General features: G+C 40.5%; 1 protein-coding gene across 8 annotated transcripts in view; it reads right to left on the minus strand.

The window, feature by feature from the left end:
* Positions 1-13,061, minus strand: part of AUH (AU RNA binding methylglutaconyl-CoA hydratase) — a 343,374-nt gene extending 330,313 nt beyond the window's left edge. For 5 of the 8 annotated variants that reach the window (XM_026519204.4, XM_026519201.4, XM_026519208.4 and 2 more), the window contains exons 1-3: positions 12,770-13,061; positions 5,341-5,408; positions 5,140-5,227 (exon numbers count right to left, since the gene is read on the minus strand). In XM_026519204.4, the coding sequence (XP_026374989.1) occupies positions 5,140-5,227; positions 5,341-5,408; positions 12,770-13,031 (418 nt within the window). In that variant the 5' untranslated portion in view covers positions 13,032-13,061. Of the gene's footprint in view, positions 1-5,139; positions 5,228-5,340; positions 5,409-12,509; positions 12,692-12,769 lie in introns of those variants that run through there. The other 3 variants (XM_057305616.1, XM_057305615.1, XM_044391260.3) reach the window with 2 other exon arrangements.
* Between the last annotated feature and the right edge of the window lie 1,672 nt (positions 13,062-14,733).

Raw genomic sequence — 14,733 nt, forward strand, 5'->3', positions numbered from 1 at the left:
TCTGAGCCAGTCGGACACCCCTAGAATTCGCACATTTTATTACAAGTAATTCATACGTCAATAAAATAGATTATTTTAATTTTTAAAAAAATGATATACAACAGAAGAGCCCTATGCTAAACTATCACAAATCTCTGGGTATCTATCCTTTCACTTTACTTATCAAACTTCCTAAGGGACTAACATTTAAATACATAAATACAACTTAACCTGAGATTCTGAAATAAGACTGAACAGAAAACTTCATCGGTCAGCAGCCCCCATGTATCTATGTCATGACAGATGTCTCCATTTGAACACTACACACAACATTCAATAAAACATGCTGACAATTTTAGTGAGAAGTTTTTAGTGAAATCATAATTTACTAGAATTCAAAAGCAGAAGCAAAACTACATTTACTTTCAAAAAAAACCCCACACTATTATGTATAATTCGGTGAAACACTCAATTTAGAGTTCTACATACAAGAATCAATTACCAAGAATTGTTTATAATCTATTTTAGTAATTTCAAAGGAAAAAAATCCTTATTCTCAGTAATTTCTCAAAAACCTTAATTTCAAAAATTTGATGGTAAAAACAATACATATGTCCTTTGCTACTTACTGTTGGAACACTAGAAGAACAAATAAAAAAAGACTAGGTTTACACATTTACATAACCCAGCCAAAAGAACTTTTTCATAATTTCATTACAGGCAATATATTAAAATTGTGAAGTAGAATTACTTCAGCTTTCCTTTGTGTGTGGATGTGAGTTATGTCTGTGCGTAAGAAACAGGATAAAAATTTTAAATGAATAAATAACATTTAGACTATGCAGAGAAGACACATTTTGGCCAGTGCCTCACGATGAGCTGTGACTATGAAAATGACATGTCTTAGTTTTCTAAGAGAAATACAGGCAGGCCATGAACCTAGACGCAGTGTCTAACCTACAAGAAAGAGTACACTTTAGTGATTCCCAACTCGGAGTCATGTCTAGGGTATGGCCTGGTATCAGAAAACATCTATGTACAAGAAACACTATGTACACACATGATAATTATGATTTTTTTCTGTATCTAGATATCATTGTTAATTAACAGAAAATTCACTTCAATACAATGCTATACCCAGAGCGGCACTGTGACATTACATATCTTCTCAATCAACTATGATGTCCAAGTACATGAAATTTTCAGAATTCAAAAAGGAGAGCCCATCCTCCAAAAGATTAGAAATCACGGTACGCTTAAGAAACAAAACAAAACCACCCTGCTGTAGGAGCCAAGAGAAGTAGTTCCAGCTAAGTCACCTCCTTTAGTCACCTCACAAGGATTCTGTAAAATGAAAGCATCTGAATGGTTCTGAGGTCTTTTTATTTTAAAGTTTTTCCTCTCAGATGTAACAATAATTCAGAAACTCGGTCAATATCACAATTTTAGGTACCTGGTGATTTTTTTTTCAAGATTATTTACTTTGTATATAATTGGTTACTATAATTTATTACTATAAGATAATTATCTCACAGAAAGTGTGGAGGAGACAAGAGAGTAACACTCGGAATCCCTGATCTTACTGGGGAGCGCACAGCCCTGGTCTAGGGGCCTAACACTGTACACACAGCCCTCTCACAGCACCTGCTTCCCACACAACCGCACCAGCACACGCTGCCCTCTCCATCTTACCACTCTGCATAGTCCCTCAACGTCTGACCAGGTGCCTCTGCGTATCAGTATGCATATTTGTATGTACCTGTATAATGAAATACTAGAAGGATGAAAAAGAATCTAATAAAAATTTCTACTTTTATTAGGAGAAGAATGAGCAGAAGGGTAAGAGTGGGACTTCTCTGTACACATTTTGTATACATTTTGATCTATCACCGATTTCTTAAAAAATAAATTTTGATTTAAAAAATTTAAATGTTGGGGCGCCTGGGTGGCACAGCGGTTAAGCGTCTGCCTTCGGCTCAGGGCGTGATCCCGGAGTTATGGGATCGAGCCCCACATCAGGCTCTTCTGCTATGAGCCTGCTTCTTCCTCTCCCACTTCCCCTGCTTGCGTTTCCTCTCTCGCTGGCTGGCTCTATCTCTGTCAAATAAACAAATAAAATCTTTAAAAAAAAAAAAATTTAAATGTAAGTGAAATATGGTTATCGATTTTAAATAGTATACTTAAAAGGGGAAGTCGGAAATCACTCAGTCCAACGGTCAACGCGCTAGGATCACTTTAACAGTGCTTCACCATCTGCTTTCTGCCATAGTAGAAAACGGACGTAAGAAAAATGAACCAAAGTCAGGAGCCAGAGACGCTATCAGGGAACAGGACTGCGATCTGCAACAACTGAGAGAAGCTGCGGAACACATCCTAGTTCCTGAGTCACAGCGGCTTCAAGGTTGATTAATTTCAGCAACTACATGCTGAGTCCCTATCTGGGCTGTGTTCCCAGAATACAAAAGATGACTTTTAAAGAAGAAAAAAAAGAAGTTCCCATCCTCAAGAAATCTGAGGCAAGCCCACTTGATGAGCTTTAAGTTTCCGGAAACAAGGTGCCACTGGAATACAGATGGATAGAGAAGAAGAACCTTTGTGGGGCAGAAAGGGAAGAGGGAAAAGGAGTAACTTGAGGGGTTGGGGGAACTAAGAGAATAACCACTAAATGAGGACACTGTTTTTGAATATTACTACTTCAGAATAGAAATTAAAGCTCTAGGGGCGCCTGGGTGGCTCAGTCGTTAAACGTCTGCCTTCGGCTCAGCGCGTGATCCCAGGGTCCTGGGATTGAGCCCCGCATTGGGCTCCCTGCTCTGCTGGGAGCCTGCTTCTTCCTCTCCCACTCCCCCTGCCTGTGTTCCCTCTCTCGCTGGCTGTCTCTCTCTCTGTCAAATAAATAAATAAAATCTTTAAAAAAAAAAAAAAACGAGAAAGAAAGAAATTAAAGCTCTAATTATGTGAAAGTCTTTATCCTTCAACAATAACAAATGAGGCCTGATTAATTCAGATTTCTATAATGGTAAAACTATGAAAAATTTAAGTGTTAATTTATTTCTGCAGAGATTTTATTAACTGGACTTATAATTAATGTGTACATACTAATAATGAGACCTACCAAACTGCCTCTTTCAAATATACGTAAGAAAAAAAAAAAAAACCTTTCAGAGAAATTCTAAAGAATGGTTCTATTATATACACTGAGTTACTACCATAAATGATTTGCCCCAATTTTTCTACAATTCAAACACTGATTTTTTTTAACAAAATACAATAACAAATCTCATGAGTTAAAACATATAGCAGAAGATTATCCTGATCGTGCAGAAGTCACAAAGCACACACAGCAAAGGAAATAAATTTGATGTACCGTCGGAAAAACAGTATTCGAGGCCAACACGTTCATCTGGTAAAAAGCATCTGGTATATTACTTAATATGTCCCTAAAAAGGCAACCTATAAAAAAAGAGTTGTAAACTGCTCTAACGCATTAAAGGCTTTTTCAGAGTACTAATAAGGTGGAGACGCAAAACAAATGGGCAGCAAAGGAACAGGTAAAATACAACCCTACCAGTAATTACAGTGTTACAGTCAGCAAGCCTGGGACCAAAGAAGACAGTAATACTTGTAGCCTCATAAACACTGAATTCTGAAGCGTGTTCTGCCATCATGGTATCACTGTCACCCTCAAAGATTCATGTCCCTGGGCCTTCCTTAAAGGCCCCCGAACTGCTCTACAGTCTTTCTTCTCAACAAGCCCTTGAGCAGCCCTCCAAGGCCCTAAGTGCAGTGACAGCCATCCGTCATATGCTAGACTCAGTCACCTGGAGACATATTCACCTGGTCCTAAAGTCACAGATACAAGAATCCTAATTCTCTCAGTGTAAGTTCTCCATACTGTTTAAGAAAAAATGAAAATATTAAAGCCCATATTAAAATTGTTAATGGCCATCACGGACTGACTCAGCGTGCCGTCCTAGACGACTCCGCCGGCACTCCAAGCCTCCAACAGCCCTACCAGGCGGACAGCGTTCCCTGCCTGGGACTCGGGTAGAAGCAGAGGCCCTACTGCAAAAGGCCTTCCCCCCCACAGCTGAGGATAATAGTCCTCCTCTCTCCGATGACCCAACTGGAGTGAACACTAATCTTTTTAGGCGTGCTAGAGTACACCGAACGCCAAAATAGAACTTACACTGAACGTTTCCTAAATACCACAAAATTCTGCAGTATTTTAAGGTGGAAGCCACAGAAGCTGAGCCCCGACTGACCGAGGACTGTTGAGAACGAAACTGAAGTCTATGCACCACAACAAAGGCACTCTACAAACTGTCCGTCATTCTCGGCATTGCTCAGTGTTACTCTAAAGGTTTAACAGATACTAGTTTAATGAATAAAATACTGTAAGTCATCCCTGCAAATATTTAATTACCTGAAGGGGATTATCTCATTTATATTTTTACTGAAAAAAAATTGTTTATGCTTCAGCCAACTTCTACTTCCATTTATAAATGACAATGATACTGCACATTATCAGCATTTTTACCGTCCTCATCTACATTTTTTACCTGTTTTACTATTTTATTAGTTGAAACAGATTTATTCAATCTCATGGCATCAAAACAATTACAAATACGGAAAATGCAAGACAACTTAATCTTCAGCTTTTGGTAATACGGTACAATCGGGGCGGGGGGGATCCTAATTTTCTCTGCTGTAGATGCCAATTTAAAAATACAATCTGTGGACACCACCTCAGCAGGTGCTACGACAATCTCCAAAGCAAATGTCTGCACTTCACACTTTTCACTGGGGTAGCTACTGCTAGTCGATGAAAGTATTTTTTGAGCACAAATAAATACAGAGCACAATACTGTAGGTAGGAGACTCAGCTTTTCCTTTCCAGCTGATCTTTCATAAATACTATACATGCATTACAAATATTTTCATGGCTCAAATTATTTTTTCAACTTCCAAAACAATCAACAGAAAGTTCCTTAACTAATACAGACAAAGCATTTTTTCTCTTGTAAAACAGTAAAAAACAGACAAAGAAAATGTTGGTAATGGAATTCAAATCACAGAACACTTTATAATGGAAAATAGGCTATCGCTTAGGAAAACTTGGACTACAGTTCAATGTCATAATAAAATTTATTTACATACCAGCACAGAATATCCCTGGGACTTCACTCCTGACTATTATGGTCCTCACTTTCTTATCAGATTTTAAAGCATCCACAGCTTTTGAGAGCTAAACAGATACAAGAAGGGTAAGGAGGAAAAAAACAAGTAAAACTCACTTTTAGATTGATGTCAATACTGTATCTTAATATTAGAAACAAACAGCTTAATCTTTACACTCACCATTTTTATCAGATTTTTACTGAATGAATTTTTGGCATAAGCTCTGTTTATTCCAAGCACCACAATTCCTAGTGGAAAAAAAAACAAAACAGCACAAGCATCTGAGTTAGTGAGTATTGAAGGTATGACTCCCACGTGCACAACTAGTTAACTTGGGACTTAGGAAATCTGCCCCTTCCTTGAGGTTCACTTCAAGAGCTTTGTTCTTATTTTCGTGTTTACCCTCCTTTTCAAGATAAGCGTATTTTTAAACAATGTGGTATACGTAATATATCTATAAGATCACTCTAGTACTAAATATGCCCCTCTTTTCTTCTGCCTGTTATAAAAGAATTTTATTAACATCCTGTCCCTTTCACTTTATCTCTTCTTAAGCAACACGAAAGTAATCTGGCACATTTTACTAAATGTACTTACTAGTGAAAATTCTCAATTATAGAAAACTATTTAAAATGTGGTTTCATCACCTTCAAGTACATACAGAAGTAATAGCTAGCAAATCCTTGTCACAGGCAAGCCTCGTGGGACCAGTTTTTTGCTAATGTACCAAGAGTTAGCATCCCATTTACTCTTTTTGTCATACTACATACTTCTCAGTACTTCCATCCCAAGTTTCTCTGCTGACTCTGTTCCACATACTTAACCTGAAGGCACTTCCATTTAGACAGAATCCAACGAGTAAATAAAAGCAAAGTTCATTCTTTCTCCCATGAAGCCCAGCTCTCCCTCCTAATTTCCCTAATTCTATCAGGAACCCACCACCCCATTCCAAGTACTTCAGTCCAATAATCAATTTTCCGAAAACAATTATGCACAGAATCCACCCCTCCTTAAAATCCTTCATCTGTCTCCAAAACATTTGCATTCAAAGACCTTAGTGTGATATTCAAAGCCCTATACGACCTGTATTTGACCTTGCTCGTCCCTTGAGTAAGCACAACTTTTCCCAGTGTAGGGAAATGCTGTCCACTTCCTTGGGGGTGGGGGTGAGGGGGTGGGTACAATCCTTACTGTAATTGAGTTAAACTGAAGACAACAAAATACACACATGCCTTCTCTATGCAAGAAACTGCAAACCTGTTTTTCAAAGAAAGTACAAAGATAAACTTCAGCTCACAAAATAAATTTTCAAGAATTCCAAATGATCTCAGCATGAAGAAAATCATGAAGAACTGGTTTCTAGGGACACCTGGGTGGCTCAGTCAGTTAAGCGTCTGCCTTTGGCTCAGGTGGTGATCCCAGTTTCCTGGGATCGGCCCGCGTAGGGCTCCCTGCTCAGTAGAGAGCCTACTTCTCCCTCTTCCTCTGCAGCTCCCCCTGCTTGTGCTCTCTCACTCGCTTTCGCTCTATCTCAAATAAATAAAATCTTTAAAATAAACAAATAAATAAATATTACAAAAAAAATAAAAAAGAACTGGTATCTAGGACAGGCTCTGCATTAAACCCCCGACTAAGGACAGTGCTGTCACTAACTGAGCGCTATAGTATGTGCTGGGCACTATTTCCAGGGCTTTGCGTTCATTAAGCCAAGAGACCCTCACAGCAACCCAAGAGAAAGGGTATTTTTATCCTATTGAACAGGTGCCCCTAGAATGTGCATTCTTAATTTTAACCTAAAAAATACTGTCTCTATTAACCACCCAGCCAAAACACTAATACCTATTTGTTCACAATAGTAGACATCAATGGGATGAAAAACGTCTTAGAAGACATCTGGAAAATGTAAAGAAACATCTTGGAACTGTCACCAGGTGGAATCCAGGGTTTGCAGGCCTAAAGTTTATAAATCTAGGGAGCCCTTGTAAGTAAAAGAATACAAAATTACACACACTGAATTGGGGACAGATATAAATATTAAAACCTTCAGAATGTTAAAACCTTGAGAACTACTACATTTTCTTTCCAATTATGTATATGACCTACACTTCCTTTCCTACATCTTTGAATTTTTATATTTACCTATAATTCTGAAAAAATATACAAAACCAATCAAATGGAATTGTAAGGAATCCCAAGTAGTCAAAACAATCTTGAAAAAGAAAATTGGAAGTCTTAGTTGAAGGACTTAACCAAGACACTTCCTGATTTCAAAACTTACTACAAAGCTACAGTAAAAACAAACAGTGTGGTACTGGCATAAAGACAGACATACAGATCAACAGAACTGAAATGAGAGTCCAGAAATAAACACCTACACTTATGGCCAACTGGTTTTCAAAAAAGATACTGAGACCATTCAGTGCTAAAAGAACAGTCTTTTCAACAAATAGTGGTGGGACAACTAGAGATTAACCATCAAAGAATGAAATTGGACGCTCTCCTCACACCATGTATAAAAATTATCTCAAAATGGATCTTAGACACATTATGAGACCTAAAACTATAACTCTCTCAGAAGGAAAACAGGTATAAACCTTCACGACCTTGGATTAGGCAACAGTGTCTTAAATATAACAAAAGCACAAGCAACAAAAGAAAAAACAAACCATAATTCATCAACATGATCAAGAAAATGTAAAAAAAAAAAACAAAAAAAAAAAACAAAAAAATTTACAGAATAGAAAATATTTGCAAACCATACATCTGACACAGGGTTAATATCCAGATAAAAAAGAATTTTTACTACCTACAACAAAAAGACAAATACCACACTGAAAAGTGGGCAAAAGGTTTAAACAGATATTGCTCCAAAGGAGATATACAAATGGACAATAAGCACATGAAACGATGCTCAACATCATTTGTTCGGAAAACCCAAATCAACACCACCATGAGGCATCACCTCACAGCATTATAGGACAGCTATAATGAACAACAAATGGAAACAAGCACTGGCGAGCAGTGGGGGAAACAGGAACCCTTGCACACCGCTGGTGAAGATGTTAAAATGGGGCAGCTGCTGTGGAAACCAGTTTGGTGGTTTTTCCAAAAACTAAACATAAAATCACCACATGACCCACTGATTCTACTCCTAAGTATCTACCCAAGAGAAATGAACACATATGTTCAAACAAATAATTGTACACAGTGTTCAGCAGCATTATTCATAATATTCAAAAAGTAGAAACAAAATGTGGTGTATCCATACAGTGGAATAAAAAATAAGAACAGTGAATAAAATTATCATTCACAGCCAGAATTCAAGAGATATTTAAAGTGTTGACCTTCGATGGCAGGGCCTGAAAATGAAAAGGTGACACCCTTCCACAGTGCTTTTTTTGTTTAATCTTACTATATGCATATATAATATTTTTACTTTAGAAATTCTGTAAACTTGAATAATTTAATTATTATTACTAAAAAATAACATGTAATACACAAAGTACTGAAAACCAGTAACAGAGTATCTCCAATAAACCACATTCAGACCTAGGTTCTTCAAAATACACCATTAAAAAACTGAAAACATAACCCACAAAACAATGGGAAATTTTTTTGCAAATCATGTATCTGATAAGGGACTTGTACACAGAATATATTTAAAAAACTCTTACAATTCAACAATAAAAAGACAAACCCAGTTTAAAAATGGGCAAAGGCTTTGAGAAGACATTTCTCTAAAGAAGATACACACATGGCCAATAAACACATGAAAAGAGCTACACCAATAACCATTAGGAAACTCCAAAACAAAGCCACAAGGAGGTATCACCTCACAGGCACCAGGATGGCTATAATCACAAACAAACAATAACAAGTATTGGTCAGGATGTACAGAAACTGGAGCCCTCATACCTCGCTGGAGGGAATGTAAAAAGCTGCAGACACTTTGGAAAAGTTCGGTAGTTCCTCAAAATGTTAAGCATAGAATTATCATGTGACCCAACAATTCCACTAAATGGAAGTGAAAAGAAACGTGCACAAAAATTTATATGAATGCTCTAAGCAACACTGTTCACAATATCCAAAAAGTGGAAACAATCTAAATGTGTATAAATGATGAACAAACAAAATGTGGCTTGATCTATCCAAACATGGGACTGTTATCCAACGATAAAAAGGAATGAAGTACTGACACACACCACAGCATGGACGGACCTTGCAAACATAATGCTCAGTGAAAAAAGCCACGGAAGACCACATCTACGATTTCTTCATACGCAATGTCCAACACAGACAAAGCTACTGAGACAGAAAATAGATACCTGGGCCCTATTTTGCGGGGAGGGGACTGTGAGAATGGGGAGTCTCATGAATAAAGAAAACAGGGTTTCTTTTTGGATTGATAAAAACGTTCCGAAGTTGGATTCTGGTCATGGGGGCACAACCCTATATATAGTAAAATCAGTTGTACATTTTGAATTTTAAGGAATGTGAATTATACATCAATAAAGGTTTAAAAATATATACATCTTGGGCACCTGGGTGGCTCAGCCAGTTAAGCATCTGACTTTAGCTCCATCCTGATCCCAGGGTCCTCAGCTGGGAGTCTGCTTGTCCCCCTCCTACTCCCTCTCCCCTGCTAGTGCTCTCTCTAGTGCACTCTCTCCCTCTCTCTTTCTCCCATATAAACAAATAAAATCTTAAATATATATATATACACACACACACACCCTTTTATATTTTTATAAATATAATTCCATGTCATAAAATGTATGCAAATATGTTGTTAAAAACATGAGAAAGGTAAATAAAGAATAAATAAATAAAAATAAAAACATGAGAAAAATATATGAAAGAAATCAATCTACTGAAAATGAAAAGCAAGCAGATGTCGGAAGACCAGCTGGCAGACCCCAGCAATAGTCCCCTTGGGAGACGGTGCTGGCTTGGACAAGAGCTGTGTTGGTAAAGAACACAGTGGAAAGTGGAAAGATTTCAGAGACACTCAGGAAGTCCTGATAATCTGGATGTAAACTGTAAGCAAGGAGCAGGTATCAAGAATGACTTGCATGATGCACTTGTTTATTTGCTCTCCATTTCTGCCAGCAGTTTTTCCAGCATGGTTCACAAAGATGATCTTTGAAATGGGTCACAATTATAAGTAGAAGCTTGCCAGACTGGGAGAGGTTTGGTAAGGGGAAGAGAGAAGTCATTCCATTCTGGGAGGTGCATGCTTTTAAAAGCACAAACAAAGAGCAGCAAAAGCAAAGCTTAGACCCAGAGGAGGGGAGATTGGACACTATGCCTGCAGGCAACTGGGAGCCACTAGAAGTTTCTAACTGAGCAGAGCAGTCTTTCTTGGCCTTGAAAAAAGGTAACCCCAGGACAAGTGTGAACAATAAACTGGAAAGGAGAATGACTGGTGAGCAGCCAACCTATGAAGGAGAGACCTTGGTGAACCACGGCGAGGACTACGGCTCTAAAACCCCGAGTAGGTCAGACAACAAAGCAAGAAATAACTGCTAAAGAAAGCTGGTCACATAACTGCGCCTCCTCAACAAATTACAAATACGGAACCCAAAAAACAGATGACTGCTAATGTATTCTGCACTCACTCACCTCCACCAGCCTAAAGAGGCCCACAGGGTAAACAGCAGTTTGGGGCTCCTCTGACCCCACCTCTGAGAGAACTCTCACTCTCTTATCCCTTGCAGGCTGCTGAGACCCTCAAATTTTGGACTGGCCTCTATGAGAAGCAAAGGCATCAGGGAGACTCCTTTACCTGCAGATTCCTTAACCTCATGTTTTTCTTTGCACTGCCTATTGCTGGTTCGCTAGTAAAACAAAGCATATGTAACGTTAGCCAAGCCTAAGCTGTCATTCAAAGGAAGCTGAATCAACTTTCTTAAGAAACCATGACTTCCTAATAGTGGGTTTTTACCCACTATTTTATTTCAAGGTAATTGTAAACATCTGAATTTATTGAATTGTCTTGTATGCTTTAATTTCTCCTCTTTGATCCATGTGGATCTTAACCTGAGGACTATCCAGACGTTCTGTGAAAATTCTACTTGCAACTTGCGTTCATCTAAGTCATAAAGACAAAAAAATACAGAATATGGAGCATATCACTCACTGCACCTGAAATTTCTGTATCTAATGTACTGCAGGGACACCTAACGTATCTGAAATCCCAGTAAGACTAAGCTTACCCAAAAAGGCTCTAATCACTCCAGGCCCAAATCTACTTTCCAGGTGAATTTCTCGGTATTCTGCCTGTCATGTCACACTACAGCACACACGCCCTACAGTATTTCCCAAAAACACAACACCTTCAGATTCCACGCCTTTCACCATGCTCTGCTCTGTCTGGGGTAATAAATAACAAATGAAATAACTCCTCATACTCCACTATGTGCATCCACTATGAGCTACACAGTCAGCAATTTGTATTGACATTCTCATCTAATCTTCACAGGAGCCCTACAATGTTGGTATTATTTTTCCTATTACACACACACTAAAGTTGAGGCACAGAGGCAGTTAGCCTAAGAACCGTCACTACTCCAGATTTCTACTGCCTTAGTAAGGAATGCCTGGGAACCTATTTTATCTGGCCAAACCCTAACTCGACCCTCAGAACATCCCTATCAAGTTCTCCAATCTCCCCAAATATAATTGATGGTAGGTCTCTTGGGAGTATTACAGCCCTTCGATCTCACCAAGCCTTCAAAGTTAGCAGAGCCTTTTTGCCAGCAGTATCTTCCTCACTCTGTTAGAAGATGCTTAAAGATAGCAATCATGACTTAACTCCTTTTGCACTTCTGCTTAACGGATGACAAGTGCTCAATAACTAAGTGTCCAAATTAAATAATCGGTCCTCTGGCAAACTGCTATTCTACCCTTCCTGACCCAAGGGGGCAAGTGAAAGGAACTGGGCTCCAACACTAACCCCTCCGGTAGGCAGTTCCCTCCTCCACAGCTCTCCCTCCCCGCGGTATTGTATTGTCAAGGATTCTGTCTCCTCCACCGCAGGTAGCTCAAGGGCAAGATCCCTATCACCCACAAGGGTCCCCAGAGCTTAGCGCGGTACCCGGAAGACAAAAACATGCTCAAAAATGATTTCAGTGAATTGGAATTCAGTCCCTCAAACTAACTTTAACTTTCTAAAATAAACAAGGGGAGAAATTGTTGCGGCTGCACAGCTTTAAATGTGAGATTCTTCAGAATGAAGTGCACTCTCACTGCAGCTTCTGAAACTCCACCCACCCCCCCAAACCCAGATATCTGAGTTGACAGAAAACAATTCAGAGCAAGCACAAAACCTGGAAGCAAATATCACACACCCGGTTTATTGACCTTGGCTCGTCTAGAGATGAGGGCGTAAGATGCATTTCTGTCTTCGGCGCTGAGTGGGGCCACTTTTACAGGTAAGCCGCTCCGGAATACACCTTTAGGCACCGAAAGCACTACAAAGGTGCAAGGCTGGGGTGGGGGAGGGGAGGGGTCTCGACCCGGGCCGCTCAGCGGTCACTGACTTCAGCCCGGACACTTGACCTTGCGACCCCTTCCCAGGACCGGCGGCTGCCAGCGCCGCGCCCCTCACCTCGATTCTCCTCCTCCAGGTACCGCACCCGCAGCTCGTCCTCCGTCTTCACCTCAGAGCTGTAGCCCCTCCGCGGGGCCGAGCCCCCGGCCGCGGCCGCCCAGCCCCGGGCCCATATCGCCGAGGCGACCCGCGGGCCCATTAAGGAGCCGGGCAGCCTCCACCCGGGGCCAAGCCTCGCACAGCAAGCTGCCACCAAGCGAGCGCGGCCGGCCTGCAAGGTGCCCAAGGCCCCAGGCGCCGCCACCGCCGCCGCCGCCATCTTGTCTGTTTACGGCGTGGGCCTGCGGCTACTGCCCCGCCCCCGTCGCGCGCACGCAGCCGCGCGCACGCCGCCGGGCACGCCTACTCCCCGCCCCCGGAGCCTCCCTCTGGCACCAGGCCCCGCCCCAAACCCCGCCCCTCGCCGCCTCGCCCCGCCCAGTCTCGGTGACGGAGTGTTCCCGCGGCCACTTGCCTCAGCCTCCCCTGGCTGGCGCGCGGGATAAAGGCTCCTCCAGCAGAAGCAGGAGGAAGTAGCTTTCCGAGGCTGTGGAATTAGGAGACTATGTTCTATAAGAACTCCCCGCTCTCCTTAGGATACGCCCTGGGGTCCTATGTTAGCTGCAAAGGTGAGCTGAAATGTTTGGTCTCAGGTTTGTGTGGCTGGGTAGCAGCTCTGAGCGGGACTCCCGTTTATCCATGCATTTAAGAGCCACAGCTCTTAAACGTGCCTGTGAACATGCGCAGTGCTTGCTGTGCAGAGTTCAGGAAGGGGGTGAGAACAGCCATTGCAGCAGCGGACCTCAGCCCACCACCTCAAGCAGGTGCAATGGCCTTCCCCGAGTCCAGAGTCCCGGTAAGGCACCCTCGTCTTGACAAAGTGGGCGCAACCATATGCTGAGGTGGCATTGAGAGCATATGGCTCTTCCCTCAGCCACAAACGCAGAGTATCAATTTGGAGGGTAGGTGTTCATCAAAGCAACTTGAAATTTTCTATCTAGTTTTTATCAAATCTTAGCCGACAAAAGGTGTGCTTAGGAATCCTGTTTGAAAAGTATGCTGCTTTGAGCATACTCCCACTGCCACGCAAATTTCAGCTGTACATCCACCACATTTTTGGATCCTCAGCAAAACTTTCTTCAATATTATACCCTCAGCTCTGTCCAAAGTGGAAAGAAAAAGCCAGTTGGGTCCCGTGAATGCATCTGCTGTGGAAATGTTGTTGAGGACACTTTTATTCTATCTTCTGTAAAGAACCACTTGTGAGATTTCTCTTGAAGTTTAGGACAAGGAAAAACTTTGCTTCCTCTTGTATCTTTTCCCCTATTCTGACCTTCATGTTCACTTTGATGCTAGGAAACTCAAGAATTTTGCTCATAGCTCAACTGTTGCAATTATTACCACTAATTATTGTTCACTTTTATTAGTTGCTAATTATTTTGCTATCTTTATGTTGGCTCATCAACAGATTATAAATTCAAATACTGGAGTTCCAGCACACCTAACACAGTGCTATTTAAAATAATATAACCTTATACAAACTTTCAGTTGTAAAATAGATAAGTCACAAAAAGTACAGCATAGGGAAGATAGTCAATAATGTAGCAACATTGTATAGCTACAGATGGTAACTACACTTATTGTGGTGAGCTTTCCTGAGTCATAATTGCCAAATAACTGTTTTGTACCTGAAACAGTATAACATTTTTAAAAAAATAAATATTTTTAATTGAGTGTTGTGACCCTTAGTAAAATATTATTAAAGAAGGAAGCAAGTAGATAAGAAATACTGTTTGGTTGCTTTAAAGAGCTATCTAACCCATCTTTTGCCACAATAATTGAATCCAATTATAGTAATAATCTAGATTTTATTGTAGAGCCAGAAATGTTATGCAACTAAGTGGCCACAACCACATAGCAGAGGGAATATAGTCAATGGTACTGTATAGTTGTATGGTGACAGAGAGTAGCTACACTTGTGG

The sequence above is a fragment of the Ursus arctos genome, unplaced genomic scaffold (assembly GCF_023065955.2).
Source record: "Ursus arctos isolate Adak ecotype North America unplaced genomic scaffold, UrsArc2.0 scaffold_33, whole genome shotgun sequence".
NCBI classification, from domain to species: domain Eukaryota; kingdom Metazoa; phylum Chordata; class Mammalia; order Carnivora; family Ursidae; genus Ursus; species Ursus arctos.